This window comes from Tetrao urogallus (assembly GCF_951394365.1).
Source record: "Tetrao urogallus genome assembly, chromosome: 3".
NCBI lineage: Eukaryota > Metazoa > Chordata > Aves > Galliformes > Phasianidae > Tetrao > Tetrao urogallus.
In genome coordinates this window covers 45324103-45340527 of record NC_136815.1, presented here as the reverse complement: position 1 = coordinate 45340527, position 16425 = coordinate 45324103, and the positions used below count along the sequence as shown (strand labels likewise).

At 41.6% G+C, this 16425-nt stretch overlaps 1 protein-coding gene across 2 annotated transcripts; it reads left to right on the top strand.

The window, feature by feature from the left end:
- Window positions 1-1247: 1247 nt before the first annotated feature.
- On the top strand, window positions 1248-16189 carry RMC1 (regulator of MON1-CCZ1; the record flags this gene model as incomplete). 2 transcript variants are annotated; one of them, XM_079533624.1, is made up of 20 exons in its annotated part: window positions 1248-1430; window positions 3575-3651; window positions 4834-4918; window positions 5267-5323; window positions 6336-6422; window positions 7024-7164; window positions 8657-8760; window positions 9273-9362; window positions 9463-9568; window positions 10601-10712; window positions 11683-11727; window positions 12109-12162; window positions 12988-13116; window positions 13470-13576; window positions 14314-14433; window positions 14591-14668; window positions 14840-14944; window positions 15030-15098; window positions 15233-15458; window positions 16110-16189. In XM_079533624.1, the coding sequence occupies 20 exons, from the start codon at window positions 1248-1250 to the stop codon at window positions 16187-16189; spliced, it is 2055 nt and encodes a 684-aa protein (XP_079389750.1). The 2 variants fall into 2 exon arrangements, with proteins under 2 accessions (XP_079389750.1, XP_079389751.1); XM_079533625.1 differs by lacking the exons at window positions 5267-5323; window positions 6336-6422 and having other exon boundaries at window positions 1353-1430.
- Window positions 16190-16425: the final 236 nt, after the last annotated feature.

The following is a 16425-nucleotide window of genomic DNA, read 5'->3' as shown; positions in this document are numbered from 1 at the left end:
GAGTGGTTTGGAGTTAAGAATTTCTGATCAACTTTTCAAACTCTGCAGTTTTGGATGCTGCTCTTTATCAAGCAAAATATAATGTTGCTGTGTGAAATTCTCCCAGTGTACTGTGGAAATGATTTGGGTTTTGTTTTTATTAATTGGAGGAGTGATGGCAAAGTAAAAACTGAAGATCTTGCAGTGGTATTCTTGCGTGGTTCTTTGTATTGTACTAGTCATCCCTGATCCTCAGTGCTTTGAATGAGACAATCTTCTTGCTTCTATTCCTTGTTTTTGGTAAAGCAGCTTATGACTTGTAGAGTTCGTTTCTAATCCCTTAGTGGAAAAAGTTGCCCAAAATAGGGACCTCAGGGATAGAACAGAAAGGGTACTGACATGGAGTGATAGAGTTAACACCTTAAGAAGGAGTGAATGCTGTTGTTGTCAAGTACAACCCAACCTTTTTCAAAGCATGCAGAGGATAAGGCTTTTTAAAAGAAAAACTCCTCATAGCTGGAGGAGAGATTTAGATAGGATATGAGGAAGAAGTTTCTTACATCCCTGTGCATACTCCAGGTCAGGTTGGCTGGGGCTCTGAGCACCCTGATGTAGCTGTAGGTGTTGCTGTTCATTGCAGGGGCGTTGGGCCAGATGGCCTTCAAGGGTCCCTTCCAACTCATGATTCTGATACAGGTTCATTGTAAGTTTTTATCCTTCTAACATTTCTCAGCAAAACAAATTTTGCAAAGCAGCTGCTACTCCACTGCAGCGGTCTTGTCAGGTAGGGGTGTTGGAGCGATGTGGATGAAATGCCTCTGAGGAGGCAGCAGCAACCATTGGAAGTCAAGGGGTCATTTTGAAGCACAGGAAGTTTCTCATGTCGTTGTTAAATAGAAGGCTTCCTTGTTTCTGTCGCTTTTAATGTCTTTGCAAAATAGATTTGTACTGCAGTTACAATAAGACAAAGCACTTAATGCTGAACTTTGAAGTGCTCTGGAAGAACACGTCCTCCCCATTTGCTGTGCGCTCATAAGCTCCCTCTGCTTCCCCGTCGAGGGTGGGCCGGGCTGCGAAGGGGGAGGTTGAGGGGCGGGGCTTCCCCGGGGGGGCGGGGCTCCCGCCTCCTTCCCCTTCCGCCGCGGCCTGTGCGCCCTGCGCCTTTAAGGCGGGCCGCTCGCGCGTCACGTGAAGAGGGAGTGTAAACAGGAAGCGGCCGCTGCCGGGAGGCGGGTTGGGCACCGTTGGCGCCGTGAGCCGCCGCCGCCATGAGCCGCGAAGCGCCGCCGCCGGGGGAGGAAGCGGCGCCGGAGGGAGCGGGAGCAGGGGGAGGAGGAGGAGGAGGAGCTGGCGGCGAGGATGGCTGCTACCTGGCGCTGTGCGCGCGGCCCGTGCACTTCGAGAAGGCCAACGCCGTCAACTGCGTCTTCTTTGATGAGGCCAACAAGCAGGTGGGTGCGGCGCCGGGGCCGGGCTGCGCTGGCCTTGCCTCGGGGGGCCGCTGCCTTTTGGGCGCCGGCGGTGCTGGGGTCAGAGGTAGAGGCAGCGGCCGGCGGGCGCTGGCGGTGCCCCGCGGCTGTGTGGGCTCTGCTCGGCCGGTCCCGTCCCGTCCCTCGGGCCCTGAGCCTTCCCGCTGCGGGCCTGAGCAGGCCGCGGGGCTGCTCCACTGCGGCTCTATTCGCTACTGGGTCTTTGGTTCGTTTTTCTTCCCTTACGAGGCGCTGGCGCAGCTGCCCATGTAAACTGTGGTGCCCCATTCTTGGAGGTGCTTAAGGCCAAGTTGGATGTGACCCTTGCCGGCTGAGTTGCTGGGGGGGCAGACCTGCCCATGCATCAGGGAGCTGGAGCTGGGTGGGAAGGTCCCTTCCACTCAAGCTATTTTGGGATTGTATGTACTGAGCATTTGGCTCATCATCTTGCTCCAGTGGGGCTGGTACAGTGTGATGGTGTGCTGCTGGAGGGCTGTGCAGCACCCTGTCACCTCACTGCAGATACCACTGAGCCTTTCCCAGATATGCTTGTTTATGTTTTGTGCTGGATGTCACCTGTCTTCTTGTTGTCCCTGCTGTCGCTGTCATGAGGTCTTTCTGGAGGTCTGCAGTGTCAGTGAATGAACTGGATTTTTCTGTTTGTAAAGCTGAGTGTGTTCATAAATAATGATATTTGTGGTTTTCTTTGTGGCTCTGAACAGAATGGATGCTTTGCTTTACGTTTCTCAACGTTAGTTCTTTGAAATGCCTTTCTCCTTAATATTGCTGTGGAATTCTCTGTAGTCAGCTCAGCATAGCTACAGGGTACGTCACGGTGCTTGGATTGATGTGGGTACCGTCAGCTGCCTGATTTCTGTAGCCATTCTGTGCAGTATTCGCAGCATTGAAGCATTCATGCTTTCTTCCCCACAGAAGTGGCACAGTTTGTGAAATATCCTTCTCTGGAGATTCTCAAGACCTGTCCGGATGCTTTCCTGTTAAACCTGCTGTGTAGGGAGCCATCTTTGCAGAGGGCTTGGACTAGATGATCTCAGAGGTCCCTTCCAACCCCTGTGATTCTATGATCATGTTTCCAGAGGGGAATAGTATTTCTGGCATTTGTGTCATGCTGCTGCTTAGCATTTAGAATGATTGGTGTCCTTTCTTTTTATAAATCTCAACCCTTATATTTTTGAGGACTGGTTGAAATGTGGGCCCTTTCATGTGCTTGTATGGAGGCACTGCATCCTAGTGTAGGTGTGGTAAAGCTGCACAGAAACTGGTTGTTAAAAGCTCACTTGAAACGTATTTTCAATTGTAAATCTACTTCTTCACGTTTTCTTGATAGTCTAAAATGGTTTAATTACCAGTGTGCCCCTAAATCCTCTTCAACCAGCAATTTCAGTGGTTGTTTTCCCCCGTTAAAACCCTGCTGAGATATCGGTCCTTGCTGTCTTTTCATCATAAAGTTTAAGAGAAAATGGCCTTAGTTTTCTATCAACATCAACATTAAAAGTATTTTAAATCAGAATTTGCCAAGGCTAAGGATTTGCATGCAGCTTATAGCCTTGAAGTCTGTATTCCTGGTTGTGCTTACTGCACCACTACCATTAGCCACACTACAGAAGAAAGTATTGATTAGTCTGAGACCTGATGTGTGTGTCTGCTGCTTCTGTGTGACTTCCCAACTCTCTAACAGCATGACATCTCTAGCAGGTTTTAGATAAACGTATGTGTAGTTGTAGTAAGGAATCCTTCATGTTATTAGTGCAAGTCAGCTGAAACATCTTATGTACAGGCGAAACTGTGGGTTACTGTTGAGCTCTTCGTATCTAAGAATGTTTTCTGACAAGATAAACTTTCTGGTTCAGTGAGTTGTACTTCTTCACTTCCTGGTCCCTGAGCTGTTTTCCTGAAACAGTGCTTACTGGCTTATCTGATGTCTCATATGTTTTTACTGATGCCTGAGTTAGGAAAATAAGAATATATAGAACAAATCAAAAAAGGTGATACAAATTTACTATTTTATTTTGCCAGCAGTTTAAGTATTGTTATGAACTTGAATTTTCAGAGGAAATAATTGAATTTAAAAATTTTTTTTTAATATATATTTATGTTTTTAATAGGTTTTTGCTGTTCGTTCTGGTGGAGCTACAGGGGTTGTTGTTAAAGGTTTGGAGGATAGAAATTCCATTTCATTCAGGTAAGGCACCTTCACCTTTGTCTGAGGATGGTATTCTGCAGTCATAAAATTATGTGGCGCTTAGGCCTCATCTATAGCTGTGAGCAGACATAATCTTCTTGCAGTTAAGCTGGCGTGTTTTTCTCTTGCGACTCTGTAGTCTTCTGAAAGTCATTAAGCTGTGGCTCTTCCTATAACAGCAATACTTCTTTAAAACATGCTGTAAATGTGTGAGTGTGGGGATTCAAATTGTGATTCCTTCAGCAACTGACTTCTCCAAGGATCTGGTTTAACAAGTCCACATGAAGTCAACTTTAAAGTAGAGGGAACTAAGGCTTCCAAATTTCATGTGTGTGATTCAAGCACAGTATTTTCTAATTGTGGATGTATTGATTTCTGCTTCTTCTTTAATCTAGTTTGCTTTCTTTTACATTTTCCATTTCTTGTTGGAAGTTTTTTGTTTTTTTCCCTGTTTGTTTTTTGTTTTCCTCTACAGAATCTGACAGCAGTGTTTTATCTCTAGGTAACTGTTCCATAAATACCTATGCTAAAAGGGTTAAAGAGGGTAAAAGCTCTTTGTTCTCTACTGTTCGTTTGTTAAGGAAAAGCTGCTGAAATCCAGATGTTTGAAGCAATTTGTTTATTGTGATGTCTGGTGTTTTGTGGGGTCTGCCCTGAAAGTTGTCAGTTCTGGCTTCCTTATTTGACTCCCTTGTCTGAAATCCTGATGGAGATGAAATTACACATTGAGCTCCAGAAGGTTCCACAACTTGTTGTCTGTCTGCCTGTGTAGCTCTCTGTTTATCTGGACTGAGTAGTGCACACTGGCAGTAAAATTCCCTTAGTTGTGCCAATTGTACTGACTCTGGTTTGCTAAGAATTGCTTTATATTTGTTGTTTTTTCCTAATGGTGTGAAAACAGCCTCACTCTGCCCTTTGACTTCAGAAATTCCTCTAGGGGATGTATCCTAGTGGGGAAGAGAGTGGATTTGGTTCCATTAGCAGCAATCCTGGTCATGAAGGAGCTGATCAGTGGATGTCAGTGAGTGTTACAGGACTTGGAAGCATTGGGACTGAATTGAGATCACAGGCTTGAATATTACGCTTTTTTCCCTCTCATCCTCTTTTAGAGGATGCATCACAGAATTCTGTAACAGACTATTTTAGATGGTATTTCCATAACTTCTTTTACTTCCTCCATAGGATGGAAGACAAAGGAGAAGTGAAGTGCATCAAGTTTTCCTTGGGAAACAAGATACTCGCTGTGCAGAGAACATCAAAGAGTGTGGTAAGACTCCTGCACCCTGCAGGCAGGGAGGGCATGGGAGCCAAAGCTTTGGTACTTCAGGTACCTGAGTAGGAGCCTCTGAGAAGAGAGAGAGTTCTGTTGGCTGTCAGCAGCTGTAGTGAAAATTCTTCCCTAACTCTGGGGCTGAGCAGCTGCCAAGCAACATTATTGTTGTGTGAGTGTCATTGCTTAAGAAAGGTGGGGTGGGTGGAGCTGGCTGCTATAAAAAAAAATTCTAGCTGTGGTGAAGTACTACGTAGTAAGTCAAGCTTAGTTCTAATATTTATCTTGTTTCTGTGATATTCCATGGTTCGTAATTGCAGTCGTGCTTCATGTGTATTGTTGCAGGATTTCTTGAATTTTATTCCAGACAGCCCTCAGATAGAATATACACAGGAATGTAAGGTAAGTGAAGCAAACATCCAAAGCTTATGTGCTTGGGTGAAACTCTAGTGCTAGTTATGCTGGTGGCCTCTACTCTCTGAGAGAACTAAGAGATACCTTCCAAAACATTATGTGGAATAAACGAGGTGCATAGTCAGTGCTGTTTATTTAAATTGAGGTAAACCAACAGATGACGACACCACAAAAACACTCTTCATGAATCAGGCACTTTAATCCTTTCCTGGAAGGGACTGGAAATGCTGTGGAGCAACAAATGTTGAGGTTTGGGGAGGAGAAGAATAAGAGTGCTGATTCTGAAAAAACAGCCAAGAGTAGTTCTGCTGATACTTGATATGTTAATTTGGATGTTTTGCCCTGATTTCACTGATAGGTGACAGTAAGCTGTTAGTAGTTTGTATACTGTTAGGTAATTTTTAATGTTTAGTATATCATTGTCTTTGGGACTTCCCAATCTAACAAAGAGAAATTAGAGTTTAGGGTAATATAATGCTAAATTAATTTTTTTAAACATTGGCATTTGTGAAGATTTTTTAATTGCCGTGGACTCTCTGGTTCACTGTTTAGGAGTATGAATTTGAATGAACTGTTCTAGCAAAGCATTTGTGGTAGAGTTCTGAGTGAGGCCATGGGAAGTAGTTCCACTATGGTTTGCATAGCTTGGAAGGAGCAGGCTTTTCTTGCCAGGAATTGGCTGAACGGGTCAGAATGGTTTGAACCAGAAGAACTTGGTTGTGTTCAGGGGGTAGAAATAAAACAGGCTGTATTATAAACCTGTAAATCTTATATGCTACCAAAAAATGAGGCAAAGAGGTATTTATGCTCATGCATAGTTTTGGGAGTCTTCTACAAAAGTTTCTAATGTGTACTGGGAATTTAGCTGGCAAATGTGTTAACTCCAGGGGCTGGATAGCCAAATAGCCTTTGATCTCGCATTCTTCATTTAATAGTGTTAGCTTGTCTGAATAGCTAATTTTCCTAGTAAAAGATTGTTTGTGTTCTTGTTTGTTAAAAGACGAAGAATGCCAATATTCTAGGATTCTGCTGGACAAGTTCTACAGAAATTGTCTTCATCACAGACCAAGGAATTGAATTCTATCAGGTAATCCATATAACTCATGGAGGACAGACGTGCTTTTGCCACTATCTCTGAATTCTTCTCTAGCTCTCAAATCAGCAAAAGCATGTCTTTTGTTGTTGCTGTTCTGCTCTTTTTTTAGGCCGGGGTTATTTTTCTTTAAGATGAATGCTTTGTTGGGGGCCGGGGGAAACTTAACAAGTTATTTAGCACAGCTAACAAAGATCCAAAGATGAAGGAGTACTGAATTAAACATTGAGAACTCTAGATGAAGAGATGCTCTTGGCTTCTGTAGAAAGGAATATATAAATTTATTGTGAGATATTGCTGCGTGCAAAGCAAATCTGCAGTGGGAAGGATTTATGCATGCTTAAAAACGTTGCAAAGGACAAATGTTGGTTAAGGTAGTGATTATCCCTCTGCGTATTGGCAGCTTCCTTTTGATTCCTTTGAGCTCCTCTGTGTTTTGTTACCTTTGCCTGTGTTTTTGGAGAGCTCTGACAAACAAACAGCCCTTTCTGGCACTCGTGATAAGGGAGGGATATTGTGAACTTCCTCCATAGCCGTGTGCTACTGATGCTGTTGGAATCAGGAGCATTACAATGGTAACATCTTGTGCTTCCAGGTATTACCAGAGAAACGAAGTCTAAAACTTCTGAAGAATCAGAGTATCAATGTCAACTGGTACATGTACTGTCCAGAGAGCTCTGTCATTCTTCTGTCAACAACTGTCCTTGGCAATGTCCTGCAGCCATTTTATTTCAAGGTAAATTCTTGTATTCCAAGCTTTTTTCATTTTATGTGCTGCTTTTGTAAGGCTGCTACTTCACTCAAATATTCTGTTGCTTTCCTCAATTTCTTTCAAGAGGGGTGTGCGAGTTCACATCTTTTAATGGCAATGAGCAAAGGAGACAAAGCAAAAATGTGTAAGCTAGTTCACAGTGAATGCCTTAAAATGGTCACTTCTTTCCAAAGAGGACATGAGATAGAAGGGTGCTCAGCTAATGTTGGGAGCTGATCTTGAGAAAGAGGAAGAGAAAATGAATGATGTAATACTTGACAACTCATACACTTATATGAAAAAAAAAAAAAGATATCTTTAAAGATATTATTTCTAGTATGGATGTTTACACTCTGTAGGGATGATTAAGAAAAAACTAAGGGTCTTTCACTTGTGATAGTAACTGTAATCCTCCATTTGTGAGTGCTTATGAGGCACTATTTATTTCTCTTGGTGCTCTTACCTGTGAACAACACTTAAGGTTACAGTGAAAGTGTTTGCTTTGTTTTGCTTCTTTTAGGATGTTTTCCCTGGTAGCCCAAGGGAATGCTTTTAAAGGCAACGTATTCAGATGGGTTTTCTGGATTGCACTGATCTCTTAGGGTCTGTACTGGGTCCTGAAATGGTGTTCTCTGAGGTGTCTCAGTATAACCTCTTCCCACTGCTTTCTCTGTAAGGACTCATGTCGTGCTTCCCTCTCCTTAATACTGTGTGCCAAGGTGTAGCTAAGGAACTAATTTTGTGTTCAGGAGGTAATCTGTAAAATAATTGAAAATATACCTCTGCTAAAGGAGAAATTTCTGTAGTGCTCAGGTTGGGAAAGACCTTGAAGATCATCATGTCCAACCGCAACCTAACCATACTGCCCTAACTCGAACAACACTAAGGTGTTCACACCTTACGCTGAAGAGTGAGTTAATGGGAGTGATTAGTGGAGCTCAGTAGAAGTCTTGGGACTTTGGCAACTCTGACATTTTGCTCAGAGTTCACAAGAGAAGAGGGGAGAGGATGCCTTGCAGGGACACGCTGTCACTGTAAAGCAGATTCTGGATTAAGCAGGAACGAAAGTAGACTGTAACTAGTAAGAATTGCTTACTTTTTCCCCTTCCCAGTAGCATTTATTAAAATTCTGGACTGCATGTTTTGCTGTCAGAGAGGAAGTGGGGAGAACTTTAATTTGAGATCTCAAGACCAATTTAAATGGAGTTAGCATGCAGATTTGTATTGACTTAATCAAAATTAAAATGTTTTGCTAACTGAAGCTGTGATATCAAGGTGAAAAAGCTGCTAAATTTATAATACAAGAAATATGTGTTTAGGATTCCTGCGGAGAAGTGCCAGTCTTTTTTTCTTTATGACTGTTGCCACTCTTCACCTCATGGGGGTGCTATTAACATAATATTTGGTTAAAGGTTGGTCCAGGCCTGCCGGTTTGGCATTGTAACGGTGGATTTCTGTTTTGTTGTTTTTTCAACAGAGTGGGACGATGTCAAAGCTCTCAAAATTTGAAATTGAGCTACCTGCAGCACCCAAGTCCTCCAAGCTCAGCCTTTCTGAAAGAGATATTGCTATGGCTACAATGTATGTATCTGACTAATCAAGCCTTATCATTCTGTGGGAAAGTATGACAGTTGGGGGGTGCTGAGACAGGGTTGCACTTGTTTTTTCCCTTAGCTGTACTGCTGCTTTAGGGAGCTTCAGTTACTGCATCGAGCAAAGTCTAAATGACTCTCTTGAGGTACAGTGGGGAGGAAAAGCTAACTGAGATCTCTTACATGAAATTATTTCTGGTTTGAACAGGCATCTTGAATGTTTCATTTCTGAACTGATTTGCTGGTAGAGTTGGTCTTGGATGTCTAACATGCGTGAGTGTTAGGCTGCACGCTGTGATTTATCAAATCTTGTTTTAGTGTTTCACTTTTAAATAATTGCTTCATTTAGGTAATTTCATACCTTTTCATATAGGATAAAACCTGGCTTTGGTATTCTGGTAGAGTAAGCTTTCAGCCTTTGCTTTAGAAGGACATCCTTGTTCTCACCTCTGTCCCCACTCTTTATTTTCATATAATGCTTTAATGCTGTTGTCTCACTAGATACGGGCAGCTTTATGTTCTCTATTTGAGGCATCACTCAAGGACCTCCAATAGTACAGGAGCAGAAGTAGTCCTTTATCACTTGCCAAGGTGAGAGAAAAACATTAGTGGCACCTCACATGTACCTAAGAGATTTCTGGCTTTTCCCTTTGAAATAGGTTTTCTGACCAGCTCTTCTCTGTTTCCATAGAGAAGGCTCCTGTAAGAAGATGCACATCTTAAAGCTGAACAGAACAGGAAAGTTTGCTCTAAATGTTGTGGATAACTTGGTGGTAGTACATCATCAGGATACTGAGGTCTGATTTATTTACATTTTCTTGCCTTACTTTCAGAAGTTACTGACATATTTTAATAGCTCTACCTGTTAGTTCTAGAGAATACTTCTGTGTGTGGTTAGCTTTGCCAAAAGCCAGAGTATTTACGGGAAGAACAAATATGAGGCTAACAGAGTCTAATGCATCCTTTTGCCTTTTATAGATAACATAGGGGTTTTTTTCTAATGCCTGTTTTTTGTTTTTTTTTCTTTTTTGTACTTCTTATTACTTTACTGTGATACTCTGCTGCAACTCTGTATGCTTTTAAGGCAGTGCAGAAAGTTAACTTGGATACTTAATTATTTATCCTGGCAACTTCTTGTATCACAGTAATTGGAATGATCAGTTTATAGGACAAATACTTCAGCTCTTTTATCTGTGCAGTCTTACAAGAACACATATGACCTTAGGCATGTGCTAGTGTAGGTAAAACTTGTCCATAGTCTCTGTAACCTGGCTTGAGCAGTGGGAAATCTAATTATTGCTTTGTGCTTAATGCATGGAAAGGCTTCGGCTTCTGGCATTATCTTCTTCTGTGCTCCTTCAAGAACTGGGCTAGCGTAAATTGTTAGGCTAACTAGTTGATGTAGCATTCATATGAATTATAACTGAGATGTATTAGTGTAAACCCAGAGCTCTAATTCTCCAGCATTTCACTCAGGATATTAACATGACCATATGAACATGGAAAACAAACACCACACTGAGTAGGTGGCTGCCAAATCGTGGTACTTCGGCACTGACAGCAGTGCTGATTTCCACCATGCAAAGCTCTTGCTAAGAATGAATGATAGCCACACTGGGTGAGGATGCTAATGAGATAAGTTGAACAAGACTGAGTGGTGTAAGCAAGAGGGTATCACAGGGGGGTACTGAATTTGCCTCATAGTGTGAAGAAGCAGTGAAACTCACATGGAGAGCACAAGTTAGAAACATGAAAAATGATCAGAATACGTGTAAATATAGGAGTGGGAACTCGTGTTTGTGCAAACTAATTTTTCTTCTCAATTTCAGACTTCGGTCATATTTGACATCAAGCTAAGAGGAGATTTTGATGGGTCCACAACCATCCATCAGTTTGTTCTTCCACCTCGGTCAATACAACCCTATCAAGTACCCATAGCAGGTAGAAGTACTGTGTAATAAATAGTTTGGCCTGTTAGCAAGACTACTGAAATGCAACAGCTGGTATACCACAGTGCTTCAGCCACTGTACATATTTGGGAAAGAATGAGGGAGGGAAGAAGATAACAGGGAACTGAAAAGAAACTCTCATCCCAAATCATGCCTACTACAGAAAAGTAGGAGTTGTTATTTTAGCTGCACACTTACCATAGTTTAACACTGTAGGAAGTGTTAAAGCAAAGATCTTTCAGTCTCTGTTGCTGTGCAGGCTGTCTGCATACCTCTTTGCTTCCACGTTAAACACAGCTATAAAAGGTCTGTACTCCAAAGCACTTCACACACGTATGGCCTAAGCTCTGGAATCAAATCAATACTAATAATGATGCTAGGATGTCAATATTTAGATTCTTTTTTCTTTGTCTTTTTGCCCTCCTGTGCTAAACGTGTTGCAGATAATTTCCCAGCTTGAAACTAAGTGTTAGCTGGAAACAGTCTGAGCACAGTTCTGCTAGCATCACTACAGAAGAAAAACTCTTCTATAGGAATGATGGTACCTTAAAAACTCTTCAGCATCTGAATTTTGAAGTCACTAAATGTACGTGTGGTAAATCGGGAAGGAAAGGCTTGTACTGAAGTGCAAAACCAATTTTGCTTTTTGAAGGAGTAAAAGTGATAATGTATGTAAGTAAAGCAAATAGGAACCTCTGCATTTGGAATCACAATATTAAGAGAGAATATCTCATTGTGAATTATTTCACTTGATTGAAAAACAAAAGCCTTTTTAAAAAGATCTTTGCTTTCCTCTACAGTTGAGTTTTCTTCAGAGATATTTAGCTACAGAGCTAATCATAACTTCTTTTTCTGCCTGCATGCTGTAGGACTGCTAGATGTGTAATTGTAGGGCTTGTAGTTTGGTAGCATGGAGAGCAGCCAAGTACTACTGTCTTTAACTGCTGTTAATTTTTCTGCAGTTCCGGCCTCTGTGACAAGTCAGTCTCCTGTTCCCTGTAAACTCTGTATCCTTTAAATACTCTTAAATGTCAGTTGCATTCTACACCTGGACAAAGACAGCACTTGATGATATCCTGATTAGCTAAATCCAGCTTTAGCTATTAAGCCTAACTACCTCTTCAAGAGGAAATAGCAAAGGCTCCTACGAAGGATATGGCGTTCAGTATCCTAAGATCCTGAAGCAGTAAGAGATGCCAGAGTGAGGGAAAGATACTGAGAAGATGAAAGCAAATACAATTCCAGAGGTATGGTTCAAGACTTTGCAAAGGAGCAGCTGTGGCAGTAAATGAAAGTCTGTTAACCAATTCTGTTTCAGTATAGTAACTGAATGTAGTAGCAGTGGTTCTGAATCAATGTTAAGAAAGGTATTGAACCTTAATATTTAGATTCATCATCATGGATTGTCTTTCAACCTGATATCATCATCAGTGCAAGTGAAGGTGAGCAGTCTGACTCTGTGGTAGTTCAATGTGGTAAAATGGGGGGTGGTAGAAGTGGTTTAACCTCAGGAGGAATCCAGATACCTGTTCCCCAGCTGGGTGGGGAGGTGAATCAGTGGCTGAAGTGGGAAAACTTGCGGGTTAAGATTCAGTTCCGTAGGGAAAGTAAAAGCTGCATGTGCAAGCTGAGCAAAACAAGAACTTTCTAATTTTAGGAAAGCAGGGCTTCAAGCACAGGAAACATTTATTGAGAAGACAAATATCATAACTCTAACTGTCCCCACTTCCTCCTCCTTTTATCCTCCCTGTTCTGATGGTTGAGCGTGACACAGGGTATGGGATTTGCCTTTGGTCAGTTTGGGCGAGCTGCCCTCCCTGGCTCAACCCCTCCCTTCCTCCCTGTGCAGCCCCAGTTTGTGTGCTGTCAGAGCAATGTGAGAAATAGGAGAGACCTTGATTGTGTATTTGCAGCTCAGCAACAACCAAAACAGTGACAGTAATCAGCATTATTTTCAATCATAAATCCACAACAGAGCTCAGGTGGTGTTATGATAACAAAACCTTAACTCTGTCCTTCTCAAGAGCAGTATACAAGTTTATAGCTTTAGTACAATGAGGGCATGAGCAGCTGTACCTGATTAAGTGACTGCTCTTCACAGTGGTAACTGGGCATGAACATATTTTTACTAAAATGTTTCTGTGGGTAACACTGCTCTAAAACAGTTAGAAAGGCAAACAATCTGTGTGCTGTGTTCTCATTTGAAGTGGAAATATCTAACCTGTACTATCTGAGGTCATAAGTTTATTTTATTCCTTCAAATTAAGGTTATCTCTGGAATCTTCAAGTGAAACTTGAGCCTGTAGTTAACCTTTTGCTCGATAAAGGAAGACTAATGGATTTCCTTCTCCAAAGAAAAGAATGCAAAATGGTTATCCTAGCTGTGTGCTCTCAAAGTAAGTGTAAAACACTTATTCTGGAAATGCAGACAGTGCTACACTGCCTCCTCATAAGTACTTGTACAGGTTAGCTGGACTGTTCTGAGATTTGAGTTCACCTCGGAAACTAGCTTTGGCGTATGGAATGGTAGATAACTGTAGTACCTTCAGTCACCATTCTAAAGAGAAATTAGCAGCACAAAATAATTCAGCTTCCCCCACCCCCATTTAGTTAAAATACATTTGATATTGAACAAAAGCTCTTTTAAGTTTAGCACAGAGTAGAGAGATTTCCTTCTGGAAGAGGTAACGTCAAAGCCCTTTGTTATTTCTCCTCATAGGTTTTTTTGTTTTTTTTTTTATCTTTTCAGTGCTCAGTGAGCCAGAAAGGGGATCACTGCCTGTGATTGCAACTGTTTTTGACAAACTGAATCACGAATATAAGAAGTACTTGGAAGCTGAGCAAAGCTATACTATGGTAAACCATGTTAGCTACAGCAGCTTACAGAGATAGGGTAATCCTATTTGAATTTCAGGTTACATGATAGCAGAGCCAAAATATCTGCTTGTGAGTTAGGAAAGTCAGACCTACCCCCAGGTCAGTCCCTGGCAGCCTCAAGCTTGCAGTAGAAAGTGTTGTGCAAAGTGCAGGTTGTCCCCCATAGGAGATAACAGCTTTGTTCAGCGCTCTGCTACAGTAGGTGTGGTATAGTTCGTCTCCAGCAAGGCAAGTAACAGACTCTAGCATATGTTAAAATGGGATAAGGGTTCAAAAAAAACAGCTTTGAATCTGTAACTATTAAAATAGTCTCAAGACTATTGAAATAGTTACCATAAAACATATCTAGTACATTTTGTCAGAATTACTTCCAGCAAATTAGCATATTCTACTCATATCTACTCATTTATCTACTCAACCTTATGCTAAAATCCTACTAAGGGAGTGGGCCTGCAGCAGTATAGTAAGCTTGCTCATTTTCTAGATTTGAGATGCACAGCAGTAGCTACATCTGTCATTTAGAAGCTGTTTTAAATTTAGAGGTCCATGCTGTGAACAGAGTGCACCCAGTGATGTGAATTCACAGATACAAATTCTCTGAATAACAAAACATGTTTTCAGCTGGGAACTATAATTGCAAACATTCTGTGTAGATAAGATTTAACCACAACTATACTCCCCAAAGTACTGTGTTCTTAACTTATTTTTTCTTGTAGGTGGTAGAAGCAGGCCAGAGTAGAAGTAATCCACTCCTGAAACGGCCAGTCCGCACTCAAGCAGTTATTGATCAGTCTGACATGTACACCCATGTTTTATCTGTATTTACAGAGAAGAAGGTAAGTTAATTGTAACAGAAATAAAACCTTCTGCTAGGTTTGCTGTGAGACTACGTGCAGGATCTTGTTTCCTGATCTGGGTAAGGGGAGAGGGCATAACTTGTCAGGAGGTTATACTTCCATGGCTTTTCCTGCTAATACTTCTTTTCTTGTCCAGGAAGCACCTCATAAGTTCACTATAGCAGTCTTGATGGAATACATTCGTTCTCTTAATCAGTTCCAGATTGCAGTTCAGGTAAAGCATTTACATGCATGAAGCACCACTGTATCATCTCACTTCATGAAGTTACTTGAAGTTTCAAACCAGTCTTGGTCATGTGTTAAATCCTATGCAATAATCCCACCTTCTACATCTGAAGACTTGTACTGAGACATGCCTTTGATGGTGGTCTTTCTGTGTTCACAGCACTACTTGTATGAGCTGGTCATCAAAACCCTCGTTCAACACAACTTGTTCTACACGCTCCATCAGTTTCTGCAGTATCATGTGCTCAGTGACTCAAAGCCTTTGGTATGTAAGGCAAGTTGCTTCCAAAAACCAGGAGTGGAGGTGAAGAGTCTTCAGAATTTCAGTGTTATTCCTGTTTTTGCTCTAGGCTTGTCTATTACTGTCCCTGGAAAGCATTTACCCTCCTGCACATCAGCTTTCTCTGGACATGTTAAAAGTAAGCATTTCAAACTGTAGAATCTCCATGTCACATGTGGCTTAGACTTACCTGACTGAGCTTCAGGTGACAAGCTTGCATCTAACTTATCTGTTAAAAAACAGTCTTAGAGCTGTGATTGATTGATTTTACAGAGGCTTTCCACAGCAAATGATGAAATAGTGGAAGTTCTGTTGTCCAAACACCAAGTTTTGGCTGCCTTACGATTCATCAGGGGTATTGGAGGACATGACAGCATTTCAGCCCGCAAATTCCTTGACGCAGCAAAACAAGCAGATGATGAGATGCTTTTCTACACTATTTTCAGATTCTTTGAGCAAAGAAATCAACGATTACGGGGAAACCCAAGTTTCACACCAGGTAAGCAATTAGAAGCTAAACAGATGATTCAAGCTGTGCAAACAGAACTGTGACACACTTCACTTATCAACTGAGCTGGTGTGTACCATGAAGATAAAATGCACTGAGTTCTGTCTATATTTAGGCTTACCTTCAAGCATACTTCCAAAGTTAACTTGGCTTACCCCTTTACACAGTGCACTTAAAGTAAAGCAAGTTGGAGCCAAATACTCTCAGTTTATGCTAACTTGGTTGGCTTGCAGTTACCTGCAGTGCTTAATTTAGCAAAGCTGGTATCTCCAATTAATGCTTCTTCCTAAAGCCACAAACTTTGTGGCTAAAGTCAAGATGCAGCATTTGCATTCAGGTGCCTGTTGCCATACAGTATAAAATGCAAGGCCTGGTTTATGCTGCTGTTCCTCTCACTTTAAAACCTAAGCAAAACTGCTTGTCCCAGAAACATTTTGTTAATCATGAGTTAGCCGGTAGACTCAGAATTCAATGTCAGCATCTTGAACCTGAAGAGTAGAGACCTTGCACAGGCACAAGTCTGTTGCTTAGAGCTGGGAACTGGATCAGACACCTGCTTTACCACAAGACAACTCAAGCTGTGCTGTCTTGCTTCTCAGTTTCTCCCTTCCCCTGTTAATATTAATTTGATTTTTCTCTTAGGTGAGCACTGTGAAGAACACGTCACCTTCTTCAAACAAGTATTTGGAGAACAAGCTCTTATGAAGCCCACAACATTCTGAAACCCTCTTCCATTGGAATGTATAAACTTAATTTATTGCATTTAAGTAGAGATTTTTGAACTACAAAATTGCTATTTTATAATAAAGTATATACAAGACATTTTGGCAAATTGTACTAAAAAATATTACAACTTGTGATGGCTTCCCCCCTAAAAATAGAGACAAAAATTGCATTGACCTGCATTTAAAATTAGTGTCAGTGGTTGAGCAGTCCACTCTCATACAAAACAGCTATT